This window comes from Apostichopus japonicus, chromosome 8 (genome assembly GCF_037975245.1).
Source record: "Apostichopus japonicus isolate 1M-3 chromosome 8, ASM3797524v1, whole genome shotgun sequence".
NCBI classification, from domain to species: domain Eukaryota; kingdom Metazoa; phylum Echinodermata; class Holothuroidea; order Aspidochirotida; family Stichopodidae; genus Apostichopus; species Apostichopus japonicus.
Window position 1 is genome coordinate 37818584 of NC_092568.1, and position 12405 is coordinate 37830988.

General features: G+C 38.1%; 1 protein-coding gene across 1 annotated transcript; it reads left to right on the forward strand.

The window, feature by feature from the left end:
- Window positions 1–983: 983 nt before the first annotated feature.
- LOC139971909 (uncharacterized) lies at window positions 984–11626 on the forward strand. The gene is made up of 6 exons (XM_071978751.1): window positions 984–1234; window positions 4547–4601; window positions 5474–5617; window positions 6559–6696; window positions 8813–9121; window positions 10892–11626. The coding sequence occupies exons 1-6, from the start codon at window positions 1121–1123 to the stop codon at window positions 11119–11121; spliced, it is 990 nt and encodes a 329-aa protein (XP_071834852.1). The 5' UTR covers window positions 984–1120; the 3' UTR covers window positions 11122–11626.
- Window positions 11627–12405: the final 779 nt, after the last annotated feature.

Genomic DNA, 12405 nt, shown 5'->3' on the forward strand with positions numbered 1-12405 from the left:
CGGGCTGGGGTGTGATTATTTTTTTAATCTGGCACCTCCAGATACCCGGATATACGATAGCACTCATGGGATTTCCTGGTGTTTCCTTCTGAGGAAAGGATTTCTTTTGAATATATCCATCCGGGAGAGATTTTTTCCCCCTTTTTTCCCTATAATTTCTGTACTTGTCAACGGGCCCAGGGTGGCCGCCCGGCTACATTGGTGTAGTTATACGCGCTGGAGGGCGCAACCAAGTTTTTGGTTTCGATGATAATCGTAACTATATGTAGTCATGCATGTGTGTGTGTGACGCCTTGCTTGTAAACACAATAATTCAAGATGGGAAGCTAGGACCAATCTCACATTTCGTGTGTAGGAGTAAGACATTAAGTAGAAAAGCCTATTGTTTTTAGAGGAGGCCACTTTTTGTGGGGAAAAATATATATGAATATTTATATTTATATATATATTTATATATATATATATGTATGTATGCGTGTATGTAATGTATGTATGTATGTATATATATATATATATATATATATATTTATAAATGTATTTAAATTATGAATAAGAGTAAACATGAAGGGATCGCAACAGATGGTTTCTTCGAATAGTTATAATCAGCCAATATGTAAATTACATATATATCACATAGTTTGTAACCTTTATTTGATTTATTAAATCAATTATGTTATAATGAACGTTTATGAATTAATTTAAACAACAGTAGTTATATTACAAAACTGTTTGAATAGACACATAATTAATAAGAATTAATTTCATTATTTGATCAAGAAGTAGGCTATAACAGATGTCTTGTGCGAGTTGTGCCATAAGCAATTATCATGAATTAACATGTATAATTACATGTATCTTATGGTTAACTAAACAGATAACTCTACATATTTTTTTTTAAATCTCACTAAACATTGTAAATTTAGTTTGAAAAAAAAAACCAGACGTATTTCTGGGAATCTTATTAATATTCTTTACTTTGACTAGAAACTTGAAGGCTTACAAATACAAGATGTGAAAGGCAAAATGCTTAATGCATTCCAGACTACCAACAGACAAACGAAGAAGGAAATAAGCTATAGTCCAGTCTCAACTTCTAAAGTGTAATTTTGACAAACGTACAATGTTGCTGTCACCGATTCACACGATTTTTATCTTCATTCCGTTTGTGGTAACCGAGTGTCTTCTAACGGATCCTATAAAAGAAGACAGAAAGCAAGAAGAAGATTCACAGCAGGTAAGTGGAAGAAGTGCATTTTGTTTTTACTATACAGAAGTTGATGACAGAGAACGGGGACACGGGCCCTGTAAACCGCCTTCACACTGTTCATATCATAAAAGTCTGTTCAAGAACCAACGAAGCTGACTTTGTAAAGATTTCTGTGGATACGGATATAATGTTATATGCATAATAATTATTGTCAATATAGGCTGCTGTATATCATTCATACCCTCTGTATAAAGAACGAATGTTAACTATATTTGGCTGTCAACTTGGAAATTGTATTTTAATGGAGGAGGGGGGGGGGGTGGGGGAGGCAGGGGTACCTGAATGGTGAAATGCTTCTAAAAGACCGAATTAATAATAACTTAATCTTACTGGTCAATAATGCACGGGGTTTGAATATTTCCCCTTACTGCTTTAGTTAGAGGCTGAATTAAGAAATATGATCGTTTAGAATATACTGTTATTAAGAAGCTGATTATATATATCTTTGGAGTGAATTAGACCACATTTCGGGTGAGGGAATGGCTTATTTCCTATAAGTGAATTTTGTTTTTAAAATTACCGGTACGTCTGTAACGAAACTGATTAATTATGCGTACGTTAAACTTGGTGGATAGGTCCTTCTTGGGTCATAGAAATTAACGTCCTAATTCACTACCCGTAGCTGTTGCTTGCAAGTTTTTGTTCGGAAACTCATCAGTTTCTTTTGGATTTTAAGAACGTAATTCCTTCTCTCATCAATGTTATTCAAGCATAGTTTGCAAAATGCATGGCGCAGATCAGTCTTGGATAATGGTGGGACGCGTGTCTGTTCTCCAATACCGTACTTTCTAAGCGGAGCGCGACCATGGGTTCGCGCGTAGTGCACAAGAATTTTTTTGGCAAATATACCTCCCAGATCGCCGGAAATAACACTTCCCAGACCCAATGATGCTCCCAAACCTCCTTAAATTTTAGATCTCATGGCTTAGAAATTTTGTTTGGGGAAATACATGGGCGTCTGCAGAAAAAAATCAGGGGACAAATAATCCAAGTATAGACTTTTGTATACGATGGGTCTGGGGTCCTCTCATAGAAAATAATTATAGACTGCCGCAAATGCGATTTCCGTCCAATATTTAACAACTGTGGGTAAATATAATAAAACGAGAACTGCTCCATGTCATTTGCACAATGCTGGATCAAACTGGACCAAAGTTCAATACAGGGGAATTTGAAATGCAGCGTTTGATCAAGACAAATTGGTGGGGACGCGTCCCGCTGTCCCCACCAGGATCTGCGCCCGTGGCAAAATGTATTACTTTAATTAGATGGGCATTCGTTTGGTTGAAGATTCTCTATTAATTACACTAATACCGTGTAGATGGACGTGACGTCTCCTATTTCCTCCTCTTTATAGTTAGTATAGTGTGTGGTTTTCGCACCATTTTTTTCAAACGACTTCGAAAATGTTAGATTATGCTGTAATAGTTTCCGAACTATTAAGTCGCATATCATAAAAATGTAGACAGTATAAATTAAGCTGAGAGACAAAAGTAATAAAGAAAAGTACTTTCTCCCAAACCAGGATGGTTAATAGACTACTATACATCAAAAACACGATAAAGGATGACCAAGATTATTATAGTAAAGCAAAATATTGATTTGAAGTGGGAACTATCCTCAACTTTTCCCAAACTTTAAGTTTCCTACTATGTTGATCGATTTTCTTAATTTTCTGAAAATTATCCCACCCGTTGTGTTGACTGATTACATTCAATCTAATTTTGTTTTGACTTGTTTAAATTTCACTTCGAATTTTGGTAGTGAGGCTGCTGTTTGCTTTCCTGTGATGTGCGATTGGTGGCGTTAGTGCTATAATCCTTCTGAAATCCGTAATCTTGATGTTATTTTGTTAATATAAAAACTGTGTAGGCCCGAATATCCGCTCATGTAGCGTTCGACAGTTAATTATTCTTCATCAAAAAGTTACAATTTTATTACAAAGACGAATCAAAAGTCAATTTTTAAAAATATTTTAATATACAAGTCACAATTTTGAGATCAAACACAACAGAATGTCATCATCAAAATATCGAAATAACAGGAAAAGTCGATAATTTGTGATATCATAGGGCAACTTTTGATACAGATTTTCATACATTATAGTGTATATTAGATAAAGCTTGATAAACAATGGTCGAAAATGTTCAGAAAAACAAGTACAATTGTGATTTAAATAATTGATATTTGGATGAAATAGTAAAACGCTTGAGATAAACATCAAATTTTCGATACAATTTTTTTTAAAAGAGAAGAAGGTAGGCCTATAATTGTCTAAAATAGCCAACCCTCTGAGATAATTAATAAAATCTGAAGAATAGTCGTATAATTTTAATTAAAAAATTCATAATTTTATATCTAATACTCAAGACAACAAAAAACTACTGTGAATAAGAGACAACCGTTAATCAGTATAAAATGAAGTGTGTTATAACACCGTATACACATATTAGACCTGTCAGTAGATGCTACTGTAAAAAAAAATTACTAACAGAGGAATTCATTATTCAAAGGCTGATTCAACTAACGACTGGTTAGGAGTCTAAACAACTGTCCGTATGTTTGACTAGTAAGTATACCTTGTAAAGGTGGTTCAAATTGCAGATTTTAAGCGTTGAGCAGTAAAGTGTCATCCACTTTCTGTTAAAAGGTGGACGAAATTATGTGCGAAACCTTAAGTGTAGCCTAGTGAGTCCAGTCAATCATTATGCATAGGATTGTGTTTTAGTATTTTCTGCTTGTAAGTCCTCAGTAACAAATGGTTATAAATGTAACATATGTTAAGAAATGATAATACACATCAGTTTTAACTGATCAACGGGTACTCACCTTTACAGTTTTAATTGCTAAAGGTATAGGAGGCCTGTTATGTCATCATGACATGTTGGTGTTCTTCAATAGCTTTACTTTGGTATTGTCATGTTCTTATGGATTTATCCTTCATATGTGATACATATGGAAAGTATACTTAGTTGTAAATTTCATCAAAATGCAATTGTTTATCTTGAGAAATGTATTACTTTCCTCTATGACAAAGTGACTTAAACATTATATTAAAAAGAATTAGAACAAGCTTTTGTCACAAACAGTTAGACAAAATCACAAAATTTTAAGAAAAAAATGTCTTTATCAGATTCATTAAATTCCCAGGATTTGTTTAGTCATCAACCTCAGCCACCAGAATTAATTATCGTCAGAATAAAATCGTTGTATGCTGTATATACTTTTTTCCACAGTTTTTTTTAAATTTCCCCAGTTTAATGCTCTTGTCCTTTTCAGCCTAATGGACCCATTGCATCACCCGAATCCGATGTCAGTCTGCCTTCAAATGGTGGTAAGTACCTATCTGACTTGGAATGACTCCGTATTCATCCTCACATCACAACACGGTTGCCATGTAGTTGTACTCACCTTCATGGATTTGTACCCGTAGGCTACTCTATGCATGTTGGTAACCTAGTTTATATATAAAGGTATCATTTAAAGGCATTGAAGACTCGCCCCAAACCGCTTGCCGCGCATTGAAAAAGTTAACTTTCCGTTGCTTGCAAATACGTTTTCTTCTTGTCTCTACAAAATGCAGACAGTAATGAAACCTGATACCTTGTTTATTTTATCTAGACCTGAGATGTCCACGCTGCTATGTACACTGTATTGTGGGTATTGACCGTAGCTGTATGCATTGACTGTACACTAGTGTCTAATTACCGACGGTAGCAAGCTGTGTGTGTATTTTCTGGGATCGATGGTGGTGTCTAACACTTCTGTTACACCCCATTCGAAACTAAGTCAGATTACCGGCATGAGACGTTTCTTTGTGCGCGAGTATTCACACCCTTTAAGTACTTGTACTGTATCATAACCAAAGGTGAATGCCACTCATGGGCTACACTGCGGAAGCGCATGATGTTGAAAGCCTACTTGTTGTATGTGTGGTATATACTGGGGCATTTTGACCAGGGATTACAAAAAGAAGTCGCATTTTGAAACGAAACTCTAGCTGTACACTGTATTCTATACTATAAATATATATATATATATATTTATGAATGATGTTTTGAATTATAAGATAACACTAAAATTAGCCTGCCCCCACCCGCTCCAACACAAATAATCCCACAAATACGCAACAAAACACAGACGCACACATCCACCAATTGACCCCAAAGCAAAAGAACTTACAAAAAATAATTTTGCTTTTCGCAGGTTCAACTTTCATACCAGCTAACCTGCAGGCATCTTATTTTCTCGGTCAATGCGTAATGTGTCCACCAGGTGACCCAGGACCTCCAGGGCCCCAAGGGTTTCAAGGAATGCCGGGACGGGACGGTCGTGATGCCATCCTTTTTAGTAAGTACAGATTTTTGTTACTTATTTGATCCTTTGTGTACTGGCATTACTAAGAATGAACCTTTCACATATACCGTTTGCAACTGACAGTAGTTCAGGTGACGAGAAATGTGGAACCGCAAGCTGCTCCTCTATACTAATACATTTAATGGTCTATATATCGATTTTAATTTTAGCCAGTATACCAGGGAACATGTTTTATATATTCTGCGCAGTTTCATTCGAAGAATGCTCTAAACTAGAGGAAATTCTCTGAATGAGATTCTGTCCTAGCTTTGATCTGCCTTGTTTTAGGGATATTCTGTTCTGGTGTAAAATGTCTCGTAAATAAACGCTATGCACACCCTGAGTGTTGCTCAGGTTTTGCCTAAGTGTTGTACGGTACTTCCATTCTAAGTATTGAGACATCCAATGACAACATTCCAGTAAGTTGTTCCTCCCTGGTTGCATATATATGATCTCGCTCAGAAGTTTAACACTAAATTAGAATATCCCGGGACAGAAATATTCTGATGGAATAATCTGTATTGCCTCACAGTAGTCAAACGTCCCGTAAATTGCCTAATCACAAAACAACTGTTAAGTTCTTTTCGTCATCGGGGAACATGGAAGATAATTATTATCATAACACTATGAACATCCAGATCCATCGCTCACATTCTGTTATAAAAGCTCCATGTTATAGTTATGATGCCATTGTCTTACTTAAGTATATGTAGTTCAATTTGTATAAAAGAAAAGTCCTGGCGCTGTGAGAGGGGAAGAACTCGGGGGGGGGGGGGGGGTAGGTCAATTGAAAACGAACCATAGGCTCTTTATGTACCGTGACATGTATATATTAGGTGATATCTATCACTTGTTTATCATATTACACAAGGTATGCACTCTTTATTTTAGTCTACGTGGCCACTAAATAATACCTTGCGGTTATTTTCATATAGATCCAGTTGATGGTCCGCCTCCTAACCCACAATCTCCATCCTCATCACCTCCAACCCATGATGGTTCATTACCGGGTGCGACGTACATCAGATGGGGCAGAACAACTTGTCCTACCAATGATAGGAAAATTTATGATGGTAAGACATCCCCTTTGAATGTGTTTAAACTTTCTGGTAGTTTTATTTAACCCATCCGATCCCAACTCATATTCCCACACATACACCTTGAAGACCATATTCGTCCAAGTGTATGCATGTAAATGCACGTACTGGCGAGGAATGTTGTTACGAGTTTTCAACGGCAATATTCATATCCCTCACACCCCTCCCATTCATCTTCAGAAAGTGGTACTACATACCACTAGCGGATCCAGGGCCTTTGTTTGGGAGGGGCCAAAGTGGCATTAGAGTGATATGGGGGAGGGGTCTAAGGGGAGGGGGTGCCCCCTCCCCTTTGGAAAATTTTCTATTGCTGAATGCCCTCAGATGCAATTTGGTGCGACAAAAGTGTACAATGGTGATGTTAATTTACTTCTAAAAAAAATGTTTCCCAGGTGTAATTTTCTAAAATATTTATAAAACAAAGTTGGGATCATCTTTCTCAAGAAATTTTATTTCTCATAGGTTATAAAATTCTTACAACCAGCCTGTAACTGCAAAATGGTGTTAAACTGTAAATCCTCATGCTCATACATTTACATAGCTCCCAACTCTTGAGAAGGCAAATGCTGGTCCATGCCACGAATCGCCGTCCTGGGGGAGGGGTATAAGGGGAGGGGGTGTCCCCCTCCCCTTTTGAATTTTTTTGGAATCCTGGTGATGCCTACATGTAAAATGGTGGCACTTAGAAAGGCTTTTGTCACCCAAAATTTTCTGAGAAATATGCATTTTTTTGTGTGTAACATCAATAAATTGAATAGTAGAGGATAATTCATTCTTTCCCGTGGCATGAAAATGTTCGCTGCTCGCCCCAATGAAAAGAAATATAGGCTAATTTGACGTTTAAATGATGCTGTAAAGGAGGTTTTATACTCTATTATGCTAAATGCTAAAGAAATGATGGTTGCTAAGTCAAAATTTGATGCAATTTTTTTATGTATACTTGACAATTACAATGCGGTTTTTTCGGACGCTTGTGCGGGTCAGCGGGTTTGGGTGTTAGAATGCGGGTCTAATTCCCGCGAATTGCGGGTCAGTTGGGAGCTCTGCATTTAATTTTAAACCAGAAAACGAAAAGGTTTAGACTAGTCTACCACTGCTATTCCTCTCGATTTTTTTAATTTCCAATCATATGATTTAGCGGATGCTCGGAAACACTTTTTCAAGAATATCTGAATATGCTAATGCTTCTGGTGTCACCCTGCCTCTCCCCTTCCCCCAGTTAACTGTGAACATCGAAGGAGTGTTATATATGCTTATTCCAAACAAATTTCAAGAATAATTCGGTTTTTCTATTGACCACATTTGATTACATATTTATGTTTGCAAATCTCTTCAGCGCACTTCGACCCACAAAAGTTTTTGCCATCTTTTCGGTACCCTGGACTCTAGCCAATAACAACGTACTCCCTTCAGAATACCCTCATACAACACTAAAAATGCATTTTCAAGAGAGTCAAAGACCCACTTTTGAACTGCACTCCTTCGCCCTCGATCCCTCACATGTGATTTTTGTTAAAAGCCTATGTCAACTAAATTTTTTCGGTATAAGGTAATGAGAGGAGAAGATGTGCGGAGTCATGGACATTAGAAATGTGATATTGAGATATAATACTTCACTCATACTCCGGACGCAGGTAGCCCTGGGCTCGGATTTATCCTGGAATGTTTTGGACTCGGACTCGTACTGGCTGGATTCGGACTTGACTCAACTACAGCTCTAGAAAATAATATTATGACTAAAGAAGACCATCATCATATTTTCTTGCAGAAAATACATAATTGTCGTCAAGACCAACAGCTACTGATGAGATATTGCAGATATCATTAACGTATGTTAACTAATATAAGAGGATATATGAGAACTTGATGACTGGGCCGCTACTCAGGTAAATGACCATGGCGAATCCATATTGTTCCTTTCACGACAAAATTACATGGCTAAGTGGGAAGGGAATTGAACCAAGTTGCCTCGGTGTCACAAATCCTTGGTGATATTAATAAAGTGCGCCCTTCTTTTTTAGCTATCTGTGGAAACAAGACTTTATTACTTCTAATTTTCTAATGAATAAATGTATAACGTTTCTTCTTACAGGTGTAATGGCTTCAAGCCATTACAATCACAAAGGATCTGGCAGTAATTTTCTCTGTTTGCCGATGCATCCCATATTGAGCCCAAAACCTAAGCCTCAACGCCGCGGCTCGGACTTTGAACCCCGCGGATGGCCAAGCCCCTCTGCACGCCCTGTTATCATTAATGCACCTATTTATGGAACGGAATACAATGAAGTTCTTCCGAGCAGTCCGAACATTCTGAACTCCGAAGCTCCATGTGCCGTTTGTCAGGCAACCGGACGACAGACTGTTGTGATGATTCCGGGATCTGTTGAGTGCTTTGGCGAAGGTGGGTGCTCCCCCTCCACCATTCTCAGTCTTTACCATTGTTTTTGTGAAGTATATTTAGAAGCCAGCGATGGTCACAATAAGTGTCTATTATATGGATTTTGGCATAGCGGATTAGTTCAGTGACCAGTTTCGGCTACCTTCCAGAAAAGACCCCTATGATGTTGGATTATATCCCATACATGGTTTGACTTCATTACGAGGATTATTGCACATGATTTTGATAGGAAGGCATGTGTCGGATTACTTACCCCTTTCCCTTTTGTAGTTTCAATTGCCGTTGTGCTTATTATTTCCTTAAACTTGTACATGTTTTACTCTTGTTGTTTCAATGCATGTCCGCATGTCCCAGCTCGTGTCTATGTTGTCACCCGATTCCTTGCTCATGTACTTGTTATTGGCTTAGTACATGCTATTGACCATACCCATGTTATTGACCAGGTACTTGTTATTGACCATATAGCCTACTTGATATTGACCATGTAGCCTAGTTGTTATTGATCTTGTAGCCTACTTGTTATTGACCATGTAGCCTACTTATTATTGGCCAGGTCCTTGTTATTGACCATGCCCTTTTTATTGACCATTTCCTTTTTTATTGACCGTGATCCTGCTCCAGTCTATATTCTTCATCTTGCACACATTGTTATTGCTCATGCCCTCGTTCTTTGTATATATGTCTTTGCCCCAGGTTGATTTCTTGCTTTTCACCCTCATTGCTCTTTGCGGTTACAAGAATCTCATCCTCTGACCCATTAGCTAGCTTTTGCTTAAATCTTTGCTGTTATCTGTCCACCTTTGTTGATGGATGCTCTTGCTCGTGTCATGAACAACACACAAACATAGAATAAGGTCATGGAGAAGAAATGCGACACAAGCAAATTCTTTCCCTAGCTCATGTTCTGGTTCATTATGTTGCTCGTGTCCTTGCTGTTGTTACTCGTACCTTCTTTTATGAAATATTCGTATACATGGTCATGATCTATGATGACAGTTGTCATAGCAAAAGGTGCCATGGTAAAGTTAATGTCCATGAGTAATGAGTTTAGGCGGAGGGAAGGGGGGGGGGGGATTCTTGGTTAGTTGAACGAGGGTGACACGTTGAGGGGTGTGCTTGGGTATATAAATTATGTATCTCTTAAATCTGCACATTTGTGTTAAAATAACCCAAACGACTTAGCAGATTTTCTCCACACAAGGTAGAAGGTATAAAGAGCTTACCTCATTATATGAACTTGTGTCTCCTAAGTCTTCAAATTGAACGGTCATACTAGGTCTACTTAGGTAAACTGTAACTGTTCTTCCATAACTCCAAGGACCAACATTTAAACTGAGGTCAACGATAAATGTTTACCTGTCCAATATTCTCCTTCTGGGAAGGTGTCATCTGTAGGTAGCGTGTGTATTGCCATGGAGGTCTGTTTTTACCTCCATGGTATTGCAGACCATTAGAACGTAAAATCAATGCACAAAGTTATAATTAAAGTAAAACGTGATTTTTGATGTAGGCCTATAACTTCAAGGGGGAATATTATTTTGTCTTAAGAAAACTGACTGTGGTAACTGAGATCAAGTGTATTATATGGAACGCTTAAAAATGTGAAAATTCGTCAACACTCGACCAATATTCTCCAAATTTATACCGTGATAACATGTATCGTGATAACGACTTGTGCCTTGAACACCTTCAGCACCAAATATGAGAGGTCAAAGACATGCCGACAAATGTTGACTGCATTTTCTTACATGATATTTTCGTATTGATTTGTAGGGTGGACTCTTGAGTATCGGGGATTCATGATGTCATCTCTCTATACTGCTCACAAATCTGAATTCATTTGCGTCGATGACCACGCAGAGGGAATTCATCGTAGCGGAGCGAACAATGAAGAGTCGACAATTGTTCCAGTACACGTTAAATGTAGTGCAAGCGGTGGAGGTCTCCCGTGTGCTCCTTACGCTGATGGCCAAGACTTACCTTGCGCCGTGTGTACCCAGTAATGAACACTGATGGCTTTAACAGCGTACAAAACCATCCCGACAACTTAATTGTTTACTTCATAATTGATATTTCAGTGAAATTCAATGTTCTTTTTTTTCTTTCTTACCTAAAGACGAATTAACATTTAACATGCAATACCAGAGATCGATGGTTAGGTAAATTACACGATGGATTTTTGAGAAAAAAAGAGTGACAAAGTGAGCCTCAACTGGGTTCACTTGTATGTATGTATGTATGTATATGTGATCTTCCCGCAAGCAGGAACTCGCGAAAGAAGCCATTGAGGCTTATAGACTCGCAAGCTGACCGAAGCCAATCTCTCGGCACACATCCATAATAAACTCAAATATACAGGGTTATTTTAGTTCTAGAAGTGAAAGCGCAACAGATAACAGGCTAAGCAAGTTTATGCATATTGGTAGCACACATTTAGTAAAAGTTGCATTTCATATACGGTGAAGGGCTCATATTGAACTGTACCAATAAATAAAGAACGCAGCATGACCTTTGTCTCCTCTAGCTTTTCTGAAACCGACGACGGTGACTGTCCGAGGACGGTTTCGAAATAAAGCAACACGAGCAGCAACTGGTTTATAACTACGGCTACAATATATACTCGAAGGCGTAAGAGGGAATTTCTGATTGTTGTACACTCTTCGACTGGGAGTGTATACGGGGAGAGAGAGAGGGGGTTCTGCGAAACCCTAGGAAGTATCATCATTTGCAAACACGGTTCTTATTCTCAGGTTTTTGTTTAAAGGAAGTACGTGTCAGAAAGAGCCCCTTAGCCCTAGACTAGTGGGGATGGGGGGGGCATGAGCGAAACTTCGGGCGGATGCTAAAGCGTGTGAACATATTTTTTGTTCTGTCGTAGCAATTTTGAAGCCCCAAAACACATGTTAGAAAGAGCAATTAATGTCTCTCTAAAAATGGAATGTAAACCTTGGTGAAATGTCCAGGGTGGGTTTCAATTGCAGCCTTTACAGATATTCCTGTTTGTTGTAGCGAAGTCTACAGCACAAAAATACATGTTAATAGAAGGAATTAAATTTCTCTGGAATGTATTTCAAAGTCGCCGCCGGGGTTGAAAGGGCAACACACCCATGCAGAAGCTGTAGCATTTTGAGATACTTCGTTTATCTCGTAGTGATTTTGAGGCACAAAAGTAGGCCTATATATTATTTGTTATTATTTACAAATTATTGAGGGTTTCCCCTTATACCTCTGACCCACGTTCCTACACGTACCTGTCATACCATTTGTTACCAACTTCACTACGCATA

Bases quoted from the DNA above. Each gene is read 5' to 3' on its own strand.
- LOC139971909 (XM_071978751.1), top strand. From the start codon at position 1,121: ATGTTGCTGTCACCGATTCACACGATTTTTATCTTCATTCCGTTTGTG. The intron at 4,602-5,473 runs GTAAGTACCTAT...TGCTTTTCGCAG, and splicing joins CAGTCTGCCTTCAAATGGTG to GTTCAACTTTCATACCAGCT. The intron at 6,697-8,812 runs GTAAGACATCCC...TTCTTCTTACAG, and splicing joins TGATAGGAAAATTTATGATG to GTGTAATGGCTTCAAGCCAT.